We start from the raw sequence: 21,574 nt of genomic DNA, 5'->3' as shown, positions 1-21,574 counted from the left end.
TGCACAACAAAGATAGCTGGTTGCTGGCTGTTTAAATAGGCTGGTTTTGTAGAGTTGGGTGAGATGAAAATATGAACATCCAATCTACTTTTAATGAAACATTGAACTCTTATTGCAAATAATAATACTGGAGGGTGTAGGCTACACCAAAGTTCAAACTCACATGAAAGCACAATAAATGGTGCAAACAAAAAGAAATCACAGCATCTGGATACAACTGTACATTTTATTGTTGCATGGACAGAATTTTGCCACTGCACAGAAAGGTATAAAATACAATAAGGTTCTCTTCTCAAATCAACACGTAAGCTGTTGAGCTGTCTTTTTAATATAAGACCTGGTTTCACAACCACTAGTTCTAAGATTGATCAGTAACTAGATAAGTGCTAGGATTGCTGGCGATAATATTAAGCTGCATCGTTGTTTTGCTTGTCAGTACACTGGCTCCTCAGCTCTGTGAGCTTATTCTTCAGGGTCGGGTTCTTCATATCCTAGTCGAGATGCAGATGGGAAGTGAGCCCAGAAGACTTTAGCCAGTTCGTCGATGTGTTCGTAACCAGCCAGACCTCGAAGCTCCTCCACCCAGCCAAAGAAATCCTCAGAAGACATGCTCCAGTTAGGCATAGCCCTCTTCTCTCGTGCTTCAGCTGCAAAACATGCAAAAAAACAGGCAAGTAAAATAGGAGTCATCCTTCAAGATCCTTCAGGACCTTAGTAGATGTGATCTATTCTGTGTTGCACGTTTATTAACTAATTGATTTGCACCTCAATTAAGATCAACAGTACATGAATACACATTCATATAAAGGAAGATACAAAAAAAAGATCGCTATCAGTGCATACATCTAATAAAAATATTTTCAAAAGACTTCAAAAAATGTAAACACGCCATTACACACTTGCTCATTCAGAAGGAGACATCATCAAATTAACACGTTCAATAAACGTTTTTATACTATACTAAAAAACATTAGGCATAAATACCATCTTCCTGGGGTGGGTAATATTGGACAGACATACAGTACCTGATAAAGGTCCTGAATACCTTCTTGACAAATGTGTAAAGTATATAGGTCATATGGCTTCAGGCTTGGAGGAGTGTGGCTCAATGGTTAGAGCGGCAGACCCTGATGCAGAGTTCTGGCCCGGGACCAGGGTTCAATTCCCGCCTCGGCGGGTCTTGCGCTCAATTTCCTCGGACCTGACAATGCTCGCCTTGGTGCCTATTCTAATCATAGACCCCACGCTGCAATTCTGGGCAATAGCTTGCTTAACCTCCACACCGGCCCCAACAGCGCTAGGATGCCTGGCTTCACCCTGGGGGTGCCCAGGAGTGGACACTTCACAAGGAAAAGCCAGGAAGGGTTCCACAGCGGTATGAGTAATAGCGCCAGGAAACCGCTTGGTGGCAGTGCGCTCTACAAATACCTTGACATTTACATTTACATTTATGGCTTCACTGCCCAACTCCCAGTTAGCTGCTCACTACTTCCCCGTATATATTTTATTAGTAGAATGATTGAACAGAAGTTCTAAACCGTGAGACACTCCTTTAAGTACAATCTTTGAATGAATTAATTGTTTGAGGAAAAGGAAGTGTTGCTCTGTAGAATATATCAGTCTCAGCAATCAATTTGTGCATAGACATTTTAAATTGACATTGCTCCTGTAACACATAGTAATATTGCACATGCTATGATCACTATTTGAAGTTCACAAGGTTGTCTGCATTTGGGTTTCAACTTAAAAAACTTAAAAATATGGACTTTTTATACGCCTTTAACATTAAAGAAAATATTCATCCATAATATCAATCCAGTTTTAAGATAGAGAGAAAAATGATTGTACAGTCAGACCGAGACCCCTATCTCTGACCCCTACTTCTCAACTAACAAAGGATACATAACTAATGACCTCATTTTTTAGACAAAGAAAAGAGCCTAATGGACAAAAGCATTTTTTACCCTATTTTCGATCTCCTCCTCTAAGAAAACAGCTCAGGCTCTCAAGATCTCGATCACTCATTCACCATTCTACATAGCGGCAGCCACAATCACTATTTACCATAATGAAATCATAATGAAATCATCCTGATACAATCATCAGAGCGCAACGTACTCCTTTTTGACAATATCTTTCCTCTCATCAAGGAAAAAGCCACGAGACCCCAGCCCCCCTCCCCAAGCTCCCCCAATACCATATCGCTGCCAAACTTCCCTTCTGAACCCCCTACAAGGCAGACACCTCTTATGTCCCAATGGATACATCCACTCAGTCCGGCTCCAGCAGTTACCCTAAGATAGGATAACCACACCCCTAGTCACAACAGCACCCAGCCTTCACCTAATATCCGAAAAAGTAGCATCCTTCCCAATCTGTCTCCAATCACCCCAAACACTACTACAACCCTATCACCTCTGCACACCCACTCAATGCTTACCTCTCCACCTCCCTCCACTCCCCCCTACCATTTCTGTTTACTCATCCATGCGGACCTCAATACAGCGACACAGGCTATTCTAACTTCTCAAGCCTACCCACCCCTCCCCAACCCCCATACCAAACACTATACACCCATCCCACACTGGAACCTAGACTGGATGAAATTTTACTGTCACTGCAACAAGTCAAAGATGACCTCCAGTTCCTATGGGACCTAATTCTCCACCCGCTTAAGATTGGAAGACATGATCATGATTCTTGCAGGAATGACCACAGTAACTACCCCACGTACCCACACCAAATGCACTCTCTATCCACAAAGCACATGCCATCACGATGGAAAGCAGTTCCATACCCCAATGCCACAACCCACCCTATCCGAATGAAGGACCTTTTATCTTCCAATGATACATACTCCCTACTCTGCTCTTACGATCTCCCATCCCACCCAGAACACAGAGTACGCAAACAACGTAAATAATCATACCATAATACAAACATCCCCTCTAATCCACACAGAGCTTCAAAACATAACCCTAGAGGAATATCCAAAGACAATCTTATGCAAGTCCCCCTCACATAAGAACTTATAGCTCTCATCAAACCACATCTCAAATGTATTCTACTTAATTGTAGATCAGCCTCAAGACATGCAACTGAGATTGCTGATCTCATACTCACTCATGAACCAGACCTCTTAATTCTTACAGAAACCTGGTTAAATGCATCGTCTGCACCTATCTTAGTTATTTTGGTCCCCCCTAATCATGATATCACCAGACTAGAAAGAACTGATAGACCATGGGGCGGTATTGCCTGCATTCATCGGAATAGTCTCATAGTGACCCGGCCACATTCACCAATACTATCCTCTTGTGAATACCTATGTATTGATGTCACTAGCAACAACAAACTAAGCTGTTCACTGAATACATTCTACCACCCTCCTGGTGACAACCTCACCTTTGTCAAACAATTCATGGATATCGTGATCACAAAAACTGGACAACAATGCACCCAAATCTTCCTCAGAGATCTCAATCTGCACTGGAATGACCTTAACAACTCTGTAGTGAATATTCTCAAAGCATTCCTCACAGACCTCGACCTCTTCCAAATATGTGACAGTCCCACACATGAAAAGGGCTCCATCCTAGACCTGGTCATTTCCAAAGCTGACTCTATTCAATTGAATACTATCCTCCCATGTGATTGGTCGGACCACCATACCATCACATCCTTCATTAATGAACCAGTAAAACTATATTCAACCCAACCCATGAAACCTAAAATATGGAAACGAATCTTAGAAAATGCCAGCACAGATTTACTGACATCCTCTAGCACCAACCTTTTGCTTCCTCCGAAGGCCTAGTGATGTTCAAGCGCTAACAAACCACTACTTCACCTCTATAACCACAGTCATAGACACAGTTGCCTCCCTGCAGCTGAAGAGGCTCTCCTCAAAAGACTCCAAACCATGGTATGATGAAAGTCTCAATAATGACAGACGCTCCCTAAGACTAATTGAACGCCAATGGAGATCATCACGATCCCCTGACCACCTTAAACTATTAAGAGCTACCAGAAACTCCTACTATAGAAATATCAGAAAATCCAAAGCCATCTTTTTCAGGAACCAATTAGATCAAGCCAAAAATAGACTTAAAAAACAAATTTGAACTAGTTAAAGCACAATCTAAGGACTTACCCTACTCCCCCACGTTGGCCCAAGCGCACTACCCAGTTGTGAACAATTAGCCTCCTTCTTCACTGAGAAGACAGATAACATAAAGACGGACCTACTTAAGGCCTTGGTAACTCACTCTGACACTCACAGGAGCTCCCCACCTTCCTCTCCAGCATGCCTAGCTTATGCACACCAACGTTTGCCCTAAAAAATAATGCTGAATGGTCCTCCTTCAATACTTATACAGAAGAGGAAATTTTGAAATTCTCACATCATTGAACCCCTCTAACCACTTCACCGATCCGCTGTTATTACCACCGTGGACCAAGATTATCGATGCCTCTACTTCAAAGACTCATTCCAGAAAACCTTAAGTCTTGGCAGGGTTCCCCCATCCTAAAGAAGCCAACAGCAGATCACATGGATTAAACAATTACCGACCAATCTCCAACATCCCAACTCTAGCCAAACTCCTAGAATAATGCGTACAGATACAGCTAGGAAACCACATCAACCATTTCAACCTGCTCAACCAATAGCAATCTGGCACAGTACGGAGTCGGCCATGACCCACATAGTAGATGACACACTAAAAATCTTAGACCAAAACGAAGCCTGTCTGCTAATCCTGCTTAAACTATCTACGGCCTTCGACACCGTCAAACATGACAAGCTTCTGGACCTTTTGAAATATAGAATGGGCTTATCAGGGTCTGTTCTAAACTGGTTCACCTCCTTCCTCCAAAATAGATTCCAAAGATTCAAGGTCAATCAATCCCTATCTCTGGCCGTTCCAGTCACATTAGGTGTACCACAGGGCTAATCCCTGTCACCTATACTCTTGAACCTGTGGGACCACTCAACATTATTCTCAGCTCCTCAAAAATCTAATATCATAGGTAAGCAGACAACACACAAAACAAACAACTATACTTAAAAATCGCCTCTCTGGAGGACATAAAATCTCTCAACTCAACCCCAACTTGGCTGGTGGAAAATCACCTGAAACTAAATACCCTCAAGACGGAATTCCTCCTAATCGCTCCACCCAACCAAACATCCATCATCGCAGAATGACTTAAACAACTAACAGCGCTCAACTGTCAACCCCATATCAATGTCTCAGCAAAGTCTCTGTGAATAACACTAGACAGAAATCTAAACATGTAGAAACATATCAGTGCCGCAACAAAAGGTGCAAACATTCAGATGAACACCCTGAGACAATAAAAACCTTTCCTTCCTGCAAGTGACTTCAAACTGGCAGTTCAAGCACTAGTAATCCCAAGACTTGACTATGGAAGTGCAACGCTCTGTGTTCGACATCGGCCCCTCTAACAGCCTCACTCAATTCAGCAGATAGGCTTATTATGGGCTCAAAAAGAAATTGTCACATTACCCCCGGCCTTAGAGCTCTTAACTGGCTTCCTTTTGAAGCTAGAATTCAACAAAAAATAGCCTGCATGACGTACAAAGCCTTACGTCACAGTACTCCGAGCTATCTGGCCCAGAAACTTGTGCTCTCTTGTGGCAAAAGATCCTCTAGAAGTTCCAGCAGTCTTCTTCTGAAACCACAGCAATTTGACAAAAAGAAGTCATACAACCGTGCCTACTCTGGAATCGCTCCAAGGGTTTGTGACACACTGCCCCTGGAAACCAGAAGGAATCCCTCTTCTACCTTCTTTAAGAAAGAAGTTAAGTCTCAACTCCTAAGGAAATTCACATGAACATTTTATCTATTTCCCACTACGGATGTTCAGTTTATCAAGACTCAATTTGTAACTCTCTGTATTCTTTTGTTTCTGATTTCTACCCTTGTAAATCGCTTTGATACCCGCAAGGGTCTTGTTTGCGCTATATAAAACCTTCAAAATAAATCAATTAAATAAAGGCTGAGCCTTACCTGCAACAGTAGCGTTACGCAACCTGTCATATTTGAATTGGGCTCTTCATGCCACAGGAGTCAAGCTAGCCTAGCTGATGAGGGGTAAAGCCCCAAAATCAGTCCTAGGATTCTTGTTTCCCAGTCCAGGGAGAACCTGGCCTCGCAGTTCCGTCTGGACTGTTCCCATGGGGAACAGGGTCAAGACTGAATTGCATATTTGACTTGGACCTGGACCCATACCCGGCACTTTCCTGCCCTTGTTTTCCACGTGAGGTGAACGGCTGCGCCGGAGTCTCCTACAAATGCCGTGAGGGGAACGGCTGCGCCGCGAGAGGTGGGACCACATATCCCAGGTGCCCCGGCGCCCAGGCGCACACCTGACACCACTGCAGCGCCCGGAGGCGCTTGAAAAGCGAGGAGCACCGAGCGGTCACTGGGAAGCTTACATAATTGACTTGGACCTGGACCCATACCCGGCACTTTCCTGCCCTTGTTTTCGCCGTGAGGGGAACGGCTGCACCGGAGTCTCCTACAAACGCCGTGAGGGGAACGGCTGCGCCGCGAGGGCTGGGACCACATATCCCAGGTGCCCCGGTGCCCAAGCGCACACCTGACGCCACTGCTGCGCCCGGAGGTGCTTGAAAAGCGAGGAGCGCCAAGCGCTCACTGGGAAGCTTACATAATTGACTTGGACCTGGACCCATACCCGGCACTTTCCTGCCCTTGTTTTCGCCGTGAGGGGAACGGCTGCGCCAGAGTCTCCTACAAACGCCGTGAGGGGAACGGCTGCGCTGCGAGGGCTGGGACCACATATCCTAGGTGCCCCGGCGCCCAGGTGCACACCCGACGCCACTGCTGCACGCGCGGGACGAGCCGGGCGAAGCTTGGGCCAAGGGCGGGCCCGTTTAAGCCCATTCAAGACCAGCCAAGGACGGGACGGGCCACCCCCCTAATATCTTCAACAGCGTTAAAAAGGTCAGTGATACTTTCTGCATATTAGACCGTGCTATAACTCGCTATAGAGGAATACAAGAGACTGACCCCACATACTAAGTATGTCTACTGCTGTAACTAAAGGAGTAAACGCTAGGAAGTCCACCGGAGGATTACTTATGGGCACCCTGGACAATTTTTTGAAAAGGGTAACATCAGCACTGGCCAAGGATATAGAACTTACTGAGCAGAGATTATCCTTGGAAACCCCATTTGACAAAAGATCTTCCTTGGGAAGCCTGGCGAGGGTTAGATCACCAATTTATCGGCAGGTTGATTCCCAGGACACGCTGCCCCCTTCGGGAGTTGAGGAGAGAAGCCTCTTGTCGCAGTCAGCCATTACCGTTGATACAAGTCTAAACTCCCTTAATGGGTTGGACTCACATAATGCCGTAAAGAGAGTTCCCTCTCCTAATATGAAAACCCGCTCAGCCTCCCACGCAAAAACTGGCCCTATCCAGTGGGAGGCGGGAACAGTAGCGAAAAGAAAATGCACCGGGGCTCAATCATTTGCAGGGGGGGAAAAAGGCCAAAACTGGTAAAACGGTTGTGCTAAACGATGATCCACCCACCAGGCCCCCTCTCAGTCCTGCACACTCTATAGTAATCTCTACAGAGGGGCAAAACGGCCATAATCCTACTGTGGGAGGAGACACTCAACCGGTCTTGGGCCCTTCGTTTTGGAGGAGACTGGAAAGCACCTTCAAGAAACTATGCAACCCAATCTCCGCCCGGCTGGACTCAATTGAGAATAGACTGGTCTGTCTTGAACTTTCACTGGCATCAGTCCAGAAGCAGGTGGGAACTCGGAAATCTGACCCAATAAGTGAGCAAACCAAAACCAAAGGACAAATTCCGTCTAACCCGAATGATGTTGAAGCAACTAATGGGTGTACTGGCCCTACCCAAAAAGCTCCCACATTGCCTACTGATATCTCTTTGATTCCTAATCTGCCAGGGGGGGAAATATAGTTCTGAGGGACAGGCCACACCAAGTAGACACTAGCAGATCCGCAGCTACACACCAAAAACCATCTGAGATGCCTGAAGTGTGTAGTGCAGTTACCCTACCAACTATCGACCTCCCACCCGAATCAGCACCCTACGTAGTAGTTTTGACGGGGGTTCCCCCACTGGCCCAGGGGAAAAAGGAGACATTTATAGACCTTAAAAATAAGTGCACCTTCTGGCTTAATGAGTACCGAGCATTACCAACTAATATACGAGCAGAAATTTTGTTTGTCAGGAGAGTGAATTGGCGAGGTAGGAGTACAAAATCCGTGGAGGGGGACTGTGTCATAATCAATTTTAGAGACAGGAGGTGCTTTAAATATATCTGCAATTGGCCAAAAAATGACTTCCTGCCTGGAATTCATACACAGCCCCTATCCTACTTTTATGGACCCCCGCACTCCATGTCAAGAGAAACCTTCCCATTGGGAGAAGCACCGAACCCATGTCTCTTGGGAAACATCAGGCTGTTTAACAGATTTGACGCTTTGTCAGGTCTAGGGGGCTGTGACTGACGGTATGCGTCTCAAAGCACAGTCCAGAACAGTATAGCCCTAGGTAAAGGGGTGGATATGGAAAGGTGGGTAGGCCAAGCTACTAGCCAGCTACCCCCAGTGGATGTTGGGAGGGTAGGCCCAAAAGGGGTAGAAGGTCCTATTAATCTAGTACTACCCAATGAAGATCTTCCCTTAGACGGGGGAGTACCGGTGAGGGCAATAATGGCCACCCCAATAACCCCTTGCAATACTGTATCCATTATTGCACCACCCGCCCAAAGTTCGCTTCTGCAGCCCGCCCCAACACAATACGGGTTTTATAAAGCCTCAGGGGGTTCGATTAGCTAGGCCATCCATGGTAACCTGGCACCTAGGAAATCCAATCAAAATGAGACCCTAAAAATCTTATCCTGGAACGTAGCGGGTCTTGCTGGCAATCTAGATATTCCCAATTGGTGTGCTTTTGTAGACCTCCATGGGATATGTCTGTTCCAGGAAACATGGGCTCTTAATCCCATACATAGACTGGGTTATGTTACCTACATGGAGCCAGCCTCAAAGGGACCCAGAGGTAGACCATCGGGGGGATTGTGTATATGGGTAGGTGCTCATCTTGGGTTCAACTCAAAAAGAAAAGATACTAACAGCCCTGATCTGACTTGTATTTTACTGTCACATAATAAAACACCCAAACTGGCACTTATTAATATTTAGTCGAGGCCAGTTGGCCCGGGAGGCACCTCCCAGACGCTACACTCTTTGACCACTCTTCTTCACTCTCTTCCGGGAGATGTTGCACTGATGATTGGTGGTGACTTTAACTGCCACTACGAACCACTCATTGGTGTTCCTCAGTTCTCGACTGAAGAAGATGAAGCATGGCTAGTCCCCCACCCGAACATATATCCAGTAAAGCATTGGTCAGCCCTGGTTCTTCAGTTAACCTCCATTACTTATACTTTTTCAATTAGAGCGTCTAACGGGCGATTCCAGGGGGATAGTCCAGGGAACCCAACCTATAGCGGAATGGGGCATACCTCTGTAATTGACTACTTTATGTCCCTTTGGCCCAAGATCCTTAGCTTCCACATCTCGAGTCGCACGGAAAGCGACCACAATCCTCTGACAACTGAGATGAATTTTAATTTGACTACTAAGGGTAATGAAATGTACGAAAATAGCGACCTCAGAATAATTCAAGGTGGGAGGAGAATCCGTTGGGAAAATATGAAGAAGTCCATTGAAGATATGGGTAATCTGTATCAGAGTTTAATCCCCCTGTTAGAAAGGGCAAATATAATTATGGCTCTCCCATTTGAAAATAATGCGCAAAGGCTCCTGTCAGGATTACACGAGGAACTTACCGCATTATTAGCGAATTCCTTTTATAAAACAGCATCCATTAAACCCAAGATACAGGGTGTAAAACACCCTTGGTTTAATAAGGGGTGCAGAGAATTGAAGCACGCACTGCTCAGGTCACTGAAACAAGGTACGCCGGTTGCAGTGCCAGAAGCTAGGCGTGCTTACAAGCCAATGATTTTTAAGGCTAAAAAAGAGTGGGAGGAAGAACAATGGCTCGCCATCAGATCTGCACTCGAGGCCAAAGATACTCGGACCTTCTGGAATCTCGTCCATACTGGGAGACCAGAAGGCAGGACCTCGATTGATCCAAATATTCCCGAAGAATCTTAGTCTCTGCATTTTAAAGAGCTCTATTCCATCTCCCTATTATCAAAAAGTGCAGCCCCCCCAACCCTACTGGTCGCGGACCCTATGTGGTCTACACCGCTCTTTAATTTGGATGAGGTACTTGTTGCTGTACACAGGCTGCAATCCGATAAAGCCCCAGGGCTGGATAGGATTCCAGGCAACCTTTTTAAAGAGGAACCAATAGTTTGGGCCCCATATCTACTACTATTATATAACGCAATCTTGCAGGGCCTACCTCTTCCAGGTACTTGGCTGGGGGCGGAGATAATACCCATTTACAAGAAGGGCTCTCCGCTCGAACCCTCAAATTACAGGCCAATCAGCCTTATCGATGTAAGCCAGAAAATGTATGCAAGGCTGCTTTTACAACGCCTATTGGACTGGCTTAATGATAACAATATTTTGACCCCACTTCAGACAGGTTTCAGGGCCAAAACGTCCAAAACTGATCAACTATTTCGGCTCCAGGTTCTTTACTGGAAGCATGTAGTCTTGGACCGGGGAAGTCTATATCTGACGTTCGTGGACCTAAAGTCAGCATTTGACTTGGTGGACCGAAACCAACTTTGGTCTATCCTACTATCCATGGGGGTCCCACCATATCTATGCTTCCAATTCAAACTCCTCCACGACAGTACCTTTGCTAGAGTTCATTATGGAAAGTATGGCCAATTAACGGGGCCCTTTCCGGTTGAGAAGGGGGTCAGGCAGGGTTGCGCGCTCGCACCAACCCTCTTTTCCCACTTCCTTAATGGACTCATAGAAGATCTACTATCCACCAAAGATATCGACTCCCTGAAATTGGCCTCACAGAGATTTCCTGCACTAATGTTCGTGGACGATACCCTGCGGCTCTCAAAATCCCCCATGGGTATGCAGAGGGTCTTAAACCAGTTCACCAAATTCTGTAATCAAAGAAATCTGGTAATTAACATTGATAAGACCAAGTACATGGTTTTCAACGCCAATACTACTAACTGCCCAATCCTATGATGGAGGGTAGACCACTGGAAAGAGTTCCAACTTTTGACTATTTAGGCTTAACCCTAAACGACAAAATGGGTTGGGGCGCACAAATGGCTAAGGCTAATTTAAAATTAACTCAGACTATAGGGGGGATTTTAAAAGTCCAAAAAAACTGTGCCCATAAAATAATTAGCGCCCCTCTTGACATTTTTAAAACTCAAGCAAGGTCATCATGCCTTTATGGGGCGGAACTTTGGGGACATGTCCCCCCACCAGAGTAAACCACCACAGAAAACAATTTTATTAGGCAAATCTTAACTCTGCCTAGAAATACCCCACTTGTTCCACTCAGGTTGGATTTGAATATTAGCCCCATTGCTGATGCTATTGCCTCACGCCCACTCCTTTATTGGAGGAGGCTGTGGAGCACTCCCGAGCTGGAATGCTATAAGGAGGAATTAAAGGTGGTGTTGGCCTCCTTAGGGGCAGGCAGGATTCCATGGCTTTCTTTTGTAAGGCAGTCCTTTTCCTCGAATGGTCATGAAAATCTATGGGCAAACCCCGAGTTATCCTGTTCTGCAATCTCTAAGAAAACACTGTCTAATACCATAAAGGACTTTAATCTCAGGAAGACATTCTGTTCTGCAACACCATCAAGCATGACTGATGCCTTCCTGAATCATAAGTCATTTTACAGCTTTGAACAGGAAATTGATAAAATCAAGCCCACATTAGCGAAGAAGCTGTATCTTCAGTTTAGATATGGAACACTGCCCCTTTATTCCATAACCGACAGGTGGACGGGAGGTCCTGCACATTTATGCCCAGGCTGCAAATCAGAAGATGAAACGATTCTCCATGTTACTCTCTTCTGTCCGGCTTACTCAACTATACGGAGAAAATGGATAATACAGTTGTGTAACAACCTGGGCATCAGGAACTATCTAGCTTTCCTCAGAATTCTGAAGTCCTACACAAATCCAGTGATAGTTTCCGCCATAACTAAGTTTGTGTTTTCTATGTGGACTACCCGAAGGAAACTGCTTAGCTAAAGATGGTATATATATATGTATATTTCTGTAGAGACCAGGGAACTAAGTGGATCATTACATGCTACTCTTAAAATACTTTTTTTGTTAACATATGATGACTATTTAAAGTTTTAAAGTTTAAAAAAAATTGTCTTCTACCCTCTGATTTTATAAATGATGCATTTTTAAAATACAAAAACACCAATGAATTGTTTCAAAATTGTATATGTATTCCTATGTGCTTTTATGGTTATAACTAACCGCAATAAAGTAAAAAAAAAAAAAAAGAATTGCATATGGCTGGGTCTAAACTGGAATGGCATGGGTAGCAAACAAACTATGGATTTATGCCCAGATCTCTGTACTGGGGTGGATGTTTGACATTGTTCAACATTCTGTCCATCAATTGTTCTTTTTGCATTTGTCAACCCGAGTGGAACGGATATGCCCAGATGTGGGTCCTGTGCTCTCCTTGCCACTGGAATCAAGCTAGCCTGGCTGATGAGGGATGAAACCCTGAAACCAGTCCTAGGATGCTTGTTTCCTGTCCAGGGAGACCTGGTCTGCCAGTTCGGGCTGGACTGTTCCCATGGGGAACAGGGTCAAGACTGATTTGCAAATGGCTGGGTTTAAACTTGAATGGCATGGGGATCAAAAAATTATGGATTTAGGTCTTAATCTCTGTACTGGGCTGAGTGTTTCACATTGTGCAACATTCTGTCCATCAATTGTTCTTTTTGCATTTGTCACCCCGAGTGGAACGGGTATGCTCAGACATGCGTCCTGTGGTCTCCATGCCACTGAAGCCAAGCTTGCCTGGCTGGTGAGGGGTGAAACCCCGAAACCGGTCTTAGATTCCTTGTTTTCCAGTCCAGGGAGAACCTGGCCTGGCAGTTTGGGCCAGACTGTTCCCATGGTGAACTGGGCCAAGACTGATTTGCATTTGGCTGGGTCGAAACTGGAATGGCATGGGAAGCAAAAAAAACAAACGATATATTTAGGCCCAGATCTCTGTACCGGGGTGAATGTTTGTTATTGTTCAACATTTTGCCCATCAATTGTTCTTTTTGTATTTATCACCAAGAGTGGGATGGGTATGTCTAGACGTGGGTCCCATGTTCTCCATGCCACTGGAGTCAAGTTAGCCTGGCTGATGAGGGGTAAAACCCCAAAACCGGTCGTAGGAGGCTTGTTTCCAATCTAGGAAGGACCTGGCCGGCAGTTCGGGCTGGACTGTTCTCATTGGGCGCAGGATCAAGACTGATTTGCATATGGCTGGGTTTAAACTGGAATGACATGGGGATCAAAACAACTTTGGATTTAGGCCCCGATCTCTGTACTGGGGTGAATGTTGGACATTGTTCAACATTCTGCCCATCAATTGTTCTTTTTGCATCTGCTGGGCTACAAGGTTCCAGGCCTGTTAATGGTGGGTCTCCCTTCCGGGTTTACAATAAGGTGTGGCAGTAGTGTGATTGAACTGGAACCAATAGAGCTTTTATTCTGTGCTTCTTAGGAATGAGTCCTGAGTGACACTTTAGGATAGAGGTATTTGGATTATTTTATCTTTCCTTGAATGTTTGTGGTGTTAGCCATATGAAAATAGTTTTACCCTTTCATTTTATGTGACTATAGTGTTTTTCACAAATTATTTTCCAGGCTGAAGACTACATCCATTTATCCCATTAATGCCTTGTTTTAGACATGTATATTACATACTATCAAATTACCTTCTGTTGGAAAGATTTCTTTTTTAAATGACTTATCAGTCTTGGTGGAATCATGTATGTGACAATCACTGGATGGAAATGGTTTTTGCTTTAGAAAGTAAAACTAAAAATAGTAATGATTTGTTCTGGTTGCCTTTTACTATGTATCTATCTAATCACTACATCTTGTTGAGATGGTTATTTTATGTTATTTAAAAAAAAATGGTATATCTGCTCATTAGTTAATGCAATGAAATCGCTATAGGCCCTCGAAAGGAAATGGAGATGTTCTTACTCCAGCTCCCGTAAAGTAGCTTACAAGGAAGCTCTAAAAGAGTACCATAAACAAAGCAAAATGGCGAGAGCAGCCCACACTGTTAACACGGTGACGCATGCCCAGAACTGTCCCTGTACACTTTTTTCTGTGGTAAAGAAACTAACAGGAGCAGATACGACCCCGGTCCCCCCTGCATTGGATGAAGCTCAATGTAATTCCATAGCTGAATTTTTTATTGCCAAGGTAGAACGTATTTATGATTCCCTAAGCCCCTCTACTATGGTTGATGAATCATTGTCAGGATCTGTACTGACTTTAGAGAAATCACAATTTTTAGCTGTGAAGCTCACGGAATGGCAATTGTTTGACGATGCCTCCTTTTCCTCTTGTCTGAACAGCATCAGATCTGGCTCATCACATGATCCTTTACCTGCTAAAGTATTGAAACTTCTGGATCTTAGCTCTCGTCGTGTACTGATGAAACTTCTTAACTCATCCCTATCTGAGTCCTACGTTCCGCAGGAATGGAAAAATGCGATGGTTGTTCCTCTCCTCAAGAAGGCAGGAGCGGATGTGTCCAACTTGTCCAACTTTAGACCTATCTCCTTGTTGCCTCTCTTTTCCAAAGTCCTGGAAAGGCATGTTAATACTCAGTTAAGTCATCTTGTTGAGAGTTTGGGGTTTTTACATTCTTCCCAGTCCGGTTTCCGAGCACACTACTCCATCGAAACCACACTCCTAGGAGTCACCGAGAGTTTGCGACACGGTATCGATTGCGGTGAAACATCTGCACTCATCCTTTTGGATTTGAGTGCTGCGTTCGATACCGTGTCCCATTCCATTCTTCTTGCATCTCTTTGGTCCCTGGGAGTGGATGGTCCTGCGCTGGACTGGATTGCCTCCTTCTTAAGTGGGCGTACCTTCCAGGTCTTTTCTGAAAAAGCTGCATCTGCAATTTGTCCATCGGTGTATGGCGTGCCCCAGGGGTCTATACTTAGTCCTCTATTATTCAACATCTACGTTAGACCCCTGGCCATCATTGTGGAGGACGCTGGGCTCACTTTATTCTCCTACGCCGATGATACCCAAATTGTTTTTTCCCTCTCTAGTAGTGACTGCAACAAAACTTCAGCCTTGAAGCTAGGCTTGACACGAGTTGCCGAGGGGATGCAGAGTCATTTCCTCAAACTAAACGGGGACAAGACCGAGGTTGTGGTACTGGGCAAGAACAAAGATCTCTGGGGCCCCCAGCACTGGCCCAGTGATATGGGGTCTACTCCCCAGCCTGTTGCCGTAGTACGCAATCTCGGTTTTCTCAATGATGAAAAGCTCTCAATGAGGCAGTAGGCCACTAAAGTGGCGTCCATTTGTTTTGCTACTCTGAGATGGTTACAAAAAATGTTATGGATGTTTCCCCCTTCCACCCAGAGAACTGTAGTCCAGGCTTTAGTTGTTTCCCGCCTGGACTATGGCAATGTTCTTTATCTCGGAGCAGACTCGACAACTATTAATAAACTTCAAGTTGTACAAAACGCGGCTGCCCGACTTCTTCGCAATGTTCCGAGGAGAACATCTGCCTCCCATGCACTCTGCGATCTACACTGGCTCAGGATCCCGAGCCGTATTAAATTCAAAGCTATGTGCTATCTCTTTAAAATTAGACAAGGCTCGGCTCCAAAATATTTGCAGAGCCTAGTCCAACCATACAAGCCAAGTCGTACCTTAAGATCCTCAGAGAATGGTGATTTCATTATACCGCGATTTAGACTAGTAAAGATGGGCGGTCGGTCCTTCTCCCACTTAGGTCCCAAATCCTGGAATGCTCTACCTATGACCCTAAAGACGGAGACAAACTTGTTTCGATTCCGTAAGGGTCTCAAAACCTGGCTTTTTCAGTAGGTTGTGAGGGCTCATATAAACTAGTTAGTGTACCTGTCCTTTTTTTCTTCTTGAGTCTGTCCCTGGCGCCGAGAATCCCACTGCGGGTAGCTGTTGCGCATTATAAGTTTAAATAAATAATTTTAAAAAAGGAGATCTGTTATTAGTATTGTAATCTGTACTGGACGTATATTGATATTCAGAATGTGTTGATTCAGAATTTCATCGTATTAATATTTTAAAGTGGTCAGCACTTAGGTTTTCTGACAAAAAAACGATGCCAAAAACAATCCTGCACACAGGTGATGGCTCAATAGGTGCTCAGCAGAATCCTCACACTTTTTGCAGGGGGTTCTCATGGTAGGGCTTCCCACTGCACCTTACTCCCTCCAATGCTCCCCTTTTCCTCACAGGGCACACTGGTCTTGGCAAGCAGACAGGCACTGGTGCTCCAGGCTCCAGGACAGGGGGTCTTTGTTTCCCTGGGTAATGTCTCCTCTGCCAGCAGGGAGACTAGCAGGGACCCCTGCCCAGTCACAGAAAATGTCTTTCAGAGCTACCCCATCTCACACAGCCCATCCAGCTGCCTGGAAGATAGCACATTTTTGGACACTCAACCGCCCCTTCTTATAGTTTTTTTCCAGACACCAAATGTGATTTAGGGTCTGGGTCTTTGAAGGTCTATGTTGGGGTTCTGCATCTTTTGAAGTGGATATGTCTCCTTTTCATCTTCCTTCATGAAAGAGGACTGCCACAGCAGGCACGACTCAGAAGCTGATTGTCTACAATGCACTCATGGAAGAGACCAGAGCTCACACCTGAATGTCAGCCACAGTGACATGTGCATCAAAAGTTTAATCCCGAGCCCCAGCCCAACTCTTTAGGATACTCTTTTCAGCCCGATCTCCCTTCCTGAAATGTGTCCAGGCTTCTTCCTTCTGATCCGTCACTGAATCAAAGAGCATAGAGTTCACAGGAACGTGGCAATATACAGATCTGTCTGGGGGATTCCTCTCTTCCTAATGTCTCTACCATGCAGACCTGGGCTTCCCAAAATGGAGCCTATGGTTCTCCATCCTATGCACCAGTGCAGGCACATTTATTTACTCAGTTTACACTCTCAGCACACTTACTATCCAGCACTGATACAGCTATGTATTGTACGTTTACACGTACACATGCATTCATTATTCATGCTCAATCTGTGCATAATGTTCTGTACTGAATCTTTCCTGAGTGTGCTTGTTTTAAAACACACACACTGCCAGCATGTATACTCACTATGTGCGTGCTGCACAACTCTTCTCCCTGCTCATATTATACTTTACGTAAGCACATATACACCCAGCACATGAGGTCCCTGTGTATGCACTGCATAGCACTACATCTCTCATGCAGAGTTACTACTCCTGCGCTATGTTAAACTCCACATCTACCTGATGTAGGACAATGGTGAGTTAAGCACACAGCAGAGGAAGTTTTTGAATAGTTGAGTGAACTTGTAGGCTTCCCTCTAGTGACACAGGGTAAAAAAGGTCCTGTTCACTATTACGGATCACTACATGGTATGTTGCCACGACCTCACTCATGCTGCTTAACTCCTGTTGAAGGCAGTAGCATTCACCCCTATGAGGGTAGCGTTTTCGGCGCCCCTGCCCGTCCTGCAAGACCACAGTTAGTGAGACCGGCCTATGTGATGGTGCACACCCATGATCTGTGTTTGCCTAAGACCAATAATCAGTATTAGGGATCCAGATAACAGTACAGTTGGGCACTCAGGGCATGGGTACACGTCTTTACCATGCAGAGGACTTTTCCGTCCCAACATCCCCATTTCATTGTTACTTCTTTAATAGTCTAGGCACATGGGATCAAATATATTTTTGACTTTAGAGCTGACATACTTGGACAGTTAACAGTTCATACCTTTACATCGAAAGGTACTGATATACCAAAGACCTGTGGTAAATCACCACATTCACCACTCACCTCTGGCTGTTCTGAGATAAAAGACTGAATTTCAGAATATCCTCAGAGGCTGAGATCTTCCAAGAAACAATCAGAAGTGAAATCAGACCAACTGAGTGATCAGACTAAGAGTATCAACTACAGAGGCAAAAGCCTGTAATTCGGGACATCCCCAGAGGTTCATAGCAAGGCATTATGCCTAGTCTGCCAGACACTATTTTTTTGTTTGAATATCTTTAATTGCTTTTTTGTATGATGCTCACAGTGCATAATATAACTTCAAAATGAAATTGTTACATTACATTGCATGACCGTATAATAATATTCATTGAAAACAGCTGCCCGTCACAGCACATATGCACATGTTACCCACTGTATCAGTTCAACATGGGACGTAGGGCACAGCCTCCAGTGTATCCCTCATTGCCCAAGAGGGCTACCTCTTCTGGGAGGGGGATGAGAAGGTAGTTGACATTTCTAGGATCCGTATGAGCAACTAGTCCCTGGGCAGAAAACAATCAAGGAACTTCATGAAACAGTAATAACGACAACAATCCTATGACAATGCAGCTGGTCACTCTATCCATCAGAGCATTGGGCAATACAAAATCGTAGGAATGACCCTGGGTATGTTTCCCCAGTAATCCATGTTCATGAACAAAGACAGGCCAGATCCTTGGCAATGGGCATCAGTTGCAATCAAAAAAAGGCTTGACTAAAGGAAATACGCACATTTCGATATTCATAACAATATAACCATCCTCTCAACTATACAACAGTGGGACACAAACCAAATATATAAAAAACAAATTGAAATACAAAAAAAAAAAAGGTGGGTCGACGTGCAGAAAAAATCCAATCATGTATTATTGCCAGTGCAGGTCATCGCTCATGTGACATGTAGTATGTGAGGCCAGAGGGCATGTAGCCGTCGCATCGGCAGGGTCTGCATGGGAAGCCGGGGGGGGGGCAACAACATGTGGAGCATCCATGTCTTGACTATATTGTAGAGAGAGTAGAGCTTCCAGCATTAGGGTTAGCGCTCCTCTGCTATAACCCGACAGAGGCGCCACGTCTGTGAACGTATGATATGTAGGGGTCACTCAAGTCCACCTCCCCCAGCTCCGTCACACCTCCAGTCTGCCAGACATTATGACAAGCTAACTTAACTTTGAATGTGGGAAATGTGACTTTCACAAAAATTCTTTTGCCATATCTTCTCACATAAACGCATGCACCCGACCCTGAGAAAAATAAACCCCCAGATGAAAGACACACCTTGACCCTGAAAAAAGAAAAGCCTTCAGAGATAAATCCGAATCAAATACATCAGTGACATGTGATGCTTCTTAGGAATGACGAGCCACTGCTCCAGATTTATCAAAAACTATGCCGCCATCAGCAGCATACTATAAGATCTCAAAAAACGAAAATACTGATTAGTTTGGGCACAAGAGTGTGAACAAGCCTTTCAAACGATCAAATTAGAGGTCAGTAACGTCAGCAACCTGTCATACTTTGACCCTGCACTATTCACTAAATGTATGGTTGACACCAGCTCAGTGAGACTAGGTTCTACACTAGCCCACACAAGAATGGATCTGAATTAATGCATGCAGCATATGCCACTTGAAGGCTCGCAGACACGCAAAGAGCATATTCACAATCCAAAAAGCAGAGATGATCTGCCATGTGGGCCTGGAAACACTATACCGTCTATGTGTGCGGGAATCACTTCACCATAAAAACCGCACACTTATAACCATCTTTAGTAATCCAAAAGCAAAAATGCCTCTGTGAATTCAGAGATTAGTAATCCTCCAGCAAGAGTACACATACTCCATAATCAACAAACCAGGAATGGAAAGCAACCCTACCAACTGCATGTCCTGACATACACTCCCGATCCAGAGGAACAGAGATCTGCACCAAAGAATACATACACTTTCATCAAGCAAGCTACATCCTATCTATAACAATTCAAGCCACAGGAGAACACACTCACAATCACCAAACCTTAAAAGAGGTAAAAAAGCAAACAAAACAGGACAGGTGGCAAAACTTCTAGGACATGGCCACAGAGGTTGACAAGAAAGAGCTAAACACATTTTGAAATATAAAAAATTAACTCCCCATCACTGAGTGTCGCCTTCTTCTCACAAACAAATGCATCATAATCCCAACAGAGCTACGTCACTGAGTGGCACATGAACAACACCATAGAATGGAGGCAACCAAGAAAGCACTACAAGAAAGAATCTGATTCCCCAATTTTTTGCCCTAGGGAACGAAAAACGGTGAATCTGTGAAGCAGTCAACGGGAAGTCACACCTTCTTCGCTGCACTTGTTAGTACTCCCTGAAGGAGTATGGCAACTTTGCAGCTGACTTCTTTAGCCCACATACTTGACTTTATGGAAGAGTATTCATGCTTTCCTCTAGCCAAATCATTTACGTCAACCAGAACATGAGCAGCCACACCCACCCAAATGAGATGTTTGCAGCCAAGGGAATCCTTCAAACTATTAAAACTGACAATGAACCCCTGTTCAACGGTCAAAAATTTACTCAACTTGCAATACACCTGAATTTCAAATGCTGCCATATCACACCCTTGAGAGTATAAGATGCATCATCAAGCTGAATCAAACCCCATCCCTGTTTAATAGACCATCAATACCATCTAAAAAGCATATTGGAACTCCCTGCATCGCTCCAGCAGATAACGCCTGGTGACACTGATGATAGGGTGAGATATTTGAACCCACTTACTCAGATGGATACCACAGATCAACCAGTTGGCAGTCACGTTTGCCAAAAGGACTGAAATGGTAAGGAAAAAACAATAACAGATGTGCAAGTCCATCTTACTTAATTGAGGGCGTTTAGCTACTTATAAGCAAAGGCAACTCTGAAAACCAACCCAAGGTACAACCCAGAGCCAATGTAAGCCATGGCCTGCAAGTGCTCGATGATAACAACAAAAGCAAGTGGCCAAAATACAACCTGTAACATCTCCCACCTCAATATATCAAGAAACACCTTAAAAATTCTAACTAAATCTGAATTTCAAGATGTGGAAGCCAAAACTCACAGTAACAACCATTCCACCTCAGAAGGCAGCACATTCCTGCCACAGCCATTGTGGAGGACACTCTGAAGACCCAAAAGACAGTGCAGAGATGTGATCCACAACAAAGAAGATGTGTCTGGGTTGAATCTCTATGTCTCAAACCAGTGCTGCACATCGACCACATGTCAAACCTAATTTCTTTTCCAGCGAGAGGGGAGAAGTAATGGAGTCAATAGAAAGACTCATTTTCGCAGGTCAGCGGTCCAGCTGACCATTGAACACCATAGCGGAAACAGGAATCTTTCTGGGAACAGGTGTGAAAGTGAGGTTGGCTAAAGGGGGGAGACAAAGGGAAGAAAATCAACCACAATACGGGGATGACTCAGCAGTCTTACACATGCCTGTGTCTAAACTCCTGACGTGACTAGTGTCCCTTGTAGCA

General features: G+C 44.7%; 1 protein-coding gene across 1 annotated transcript in view; it reads right to left on the bottom strand.

Annotated features, from left to right (window-relative positions):
• Window positions 1-256: 256 nt before the first annotated feature.
• The window catches only part of LOC144771919 (otospiralin-like), a 99,748-nt gene continuing 78,430 nt past the window's right edge, over window positions 257-21,574 (bottom strand). Inside the window, exon 3 of the mRNA XM_078656155.1 lies at window positions 257-647. Coding sequence (XP_078512281.1) covers window positions 463-647 — 185 coding nt within the window. The 3' untranslated portion in view covers window positions 257-462. The remainder of the gene's footprint in view (window positions 648-21,574) is intronic.

The sequence above is a fragment of the Lissotriton helveticus genome, chromosome 8, assembly GCF_964261635.1.
Source record: "Lissotriton helveticus chromosome 8, aLisHel1.1, whole genome shotgun sequence".
NCBI lineage: Eukaryota > Metazoa > Chordata > Amphibia > Caudata > Salamandridae > Lissotriton > Lissotriton helveticus.
Note: the sequence above shows the minus strand (reverse complement) of the source record. Positions and strands in the feature narration are given on the sequence as shown.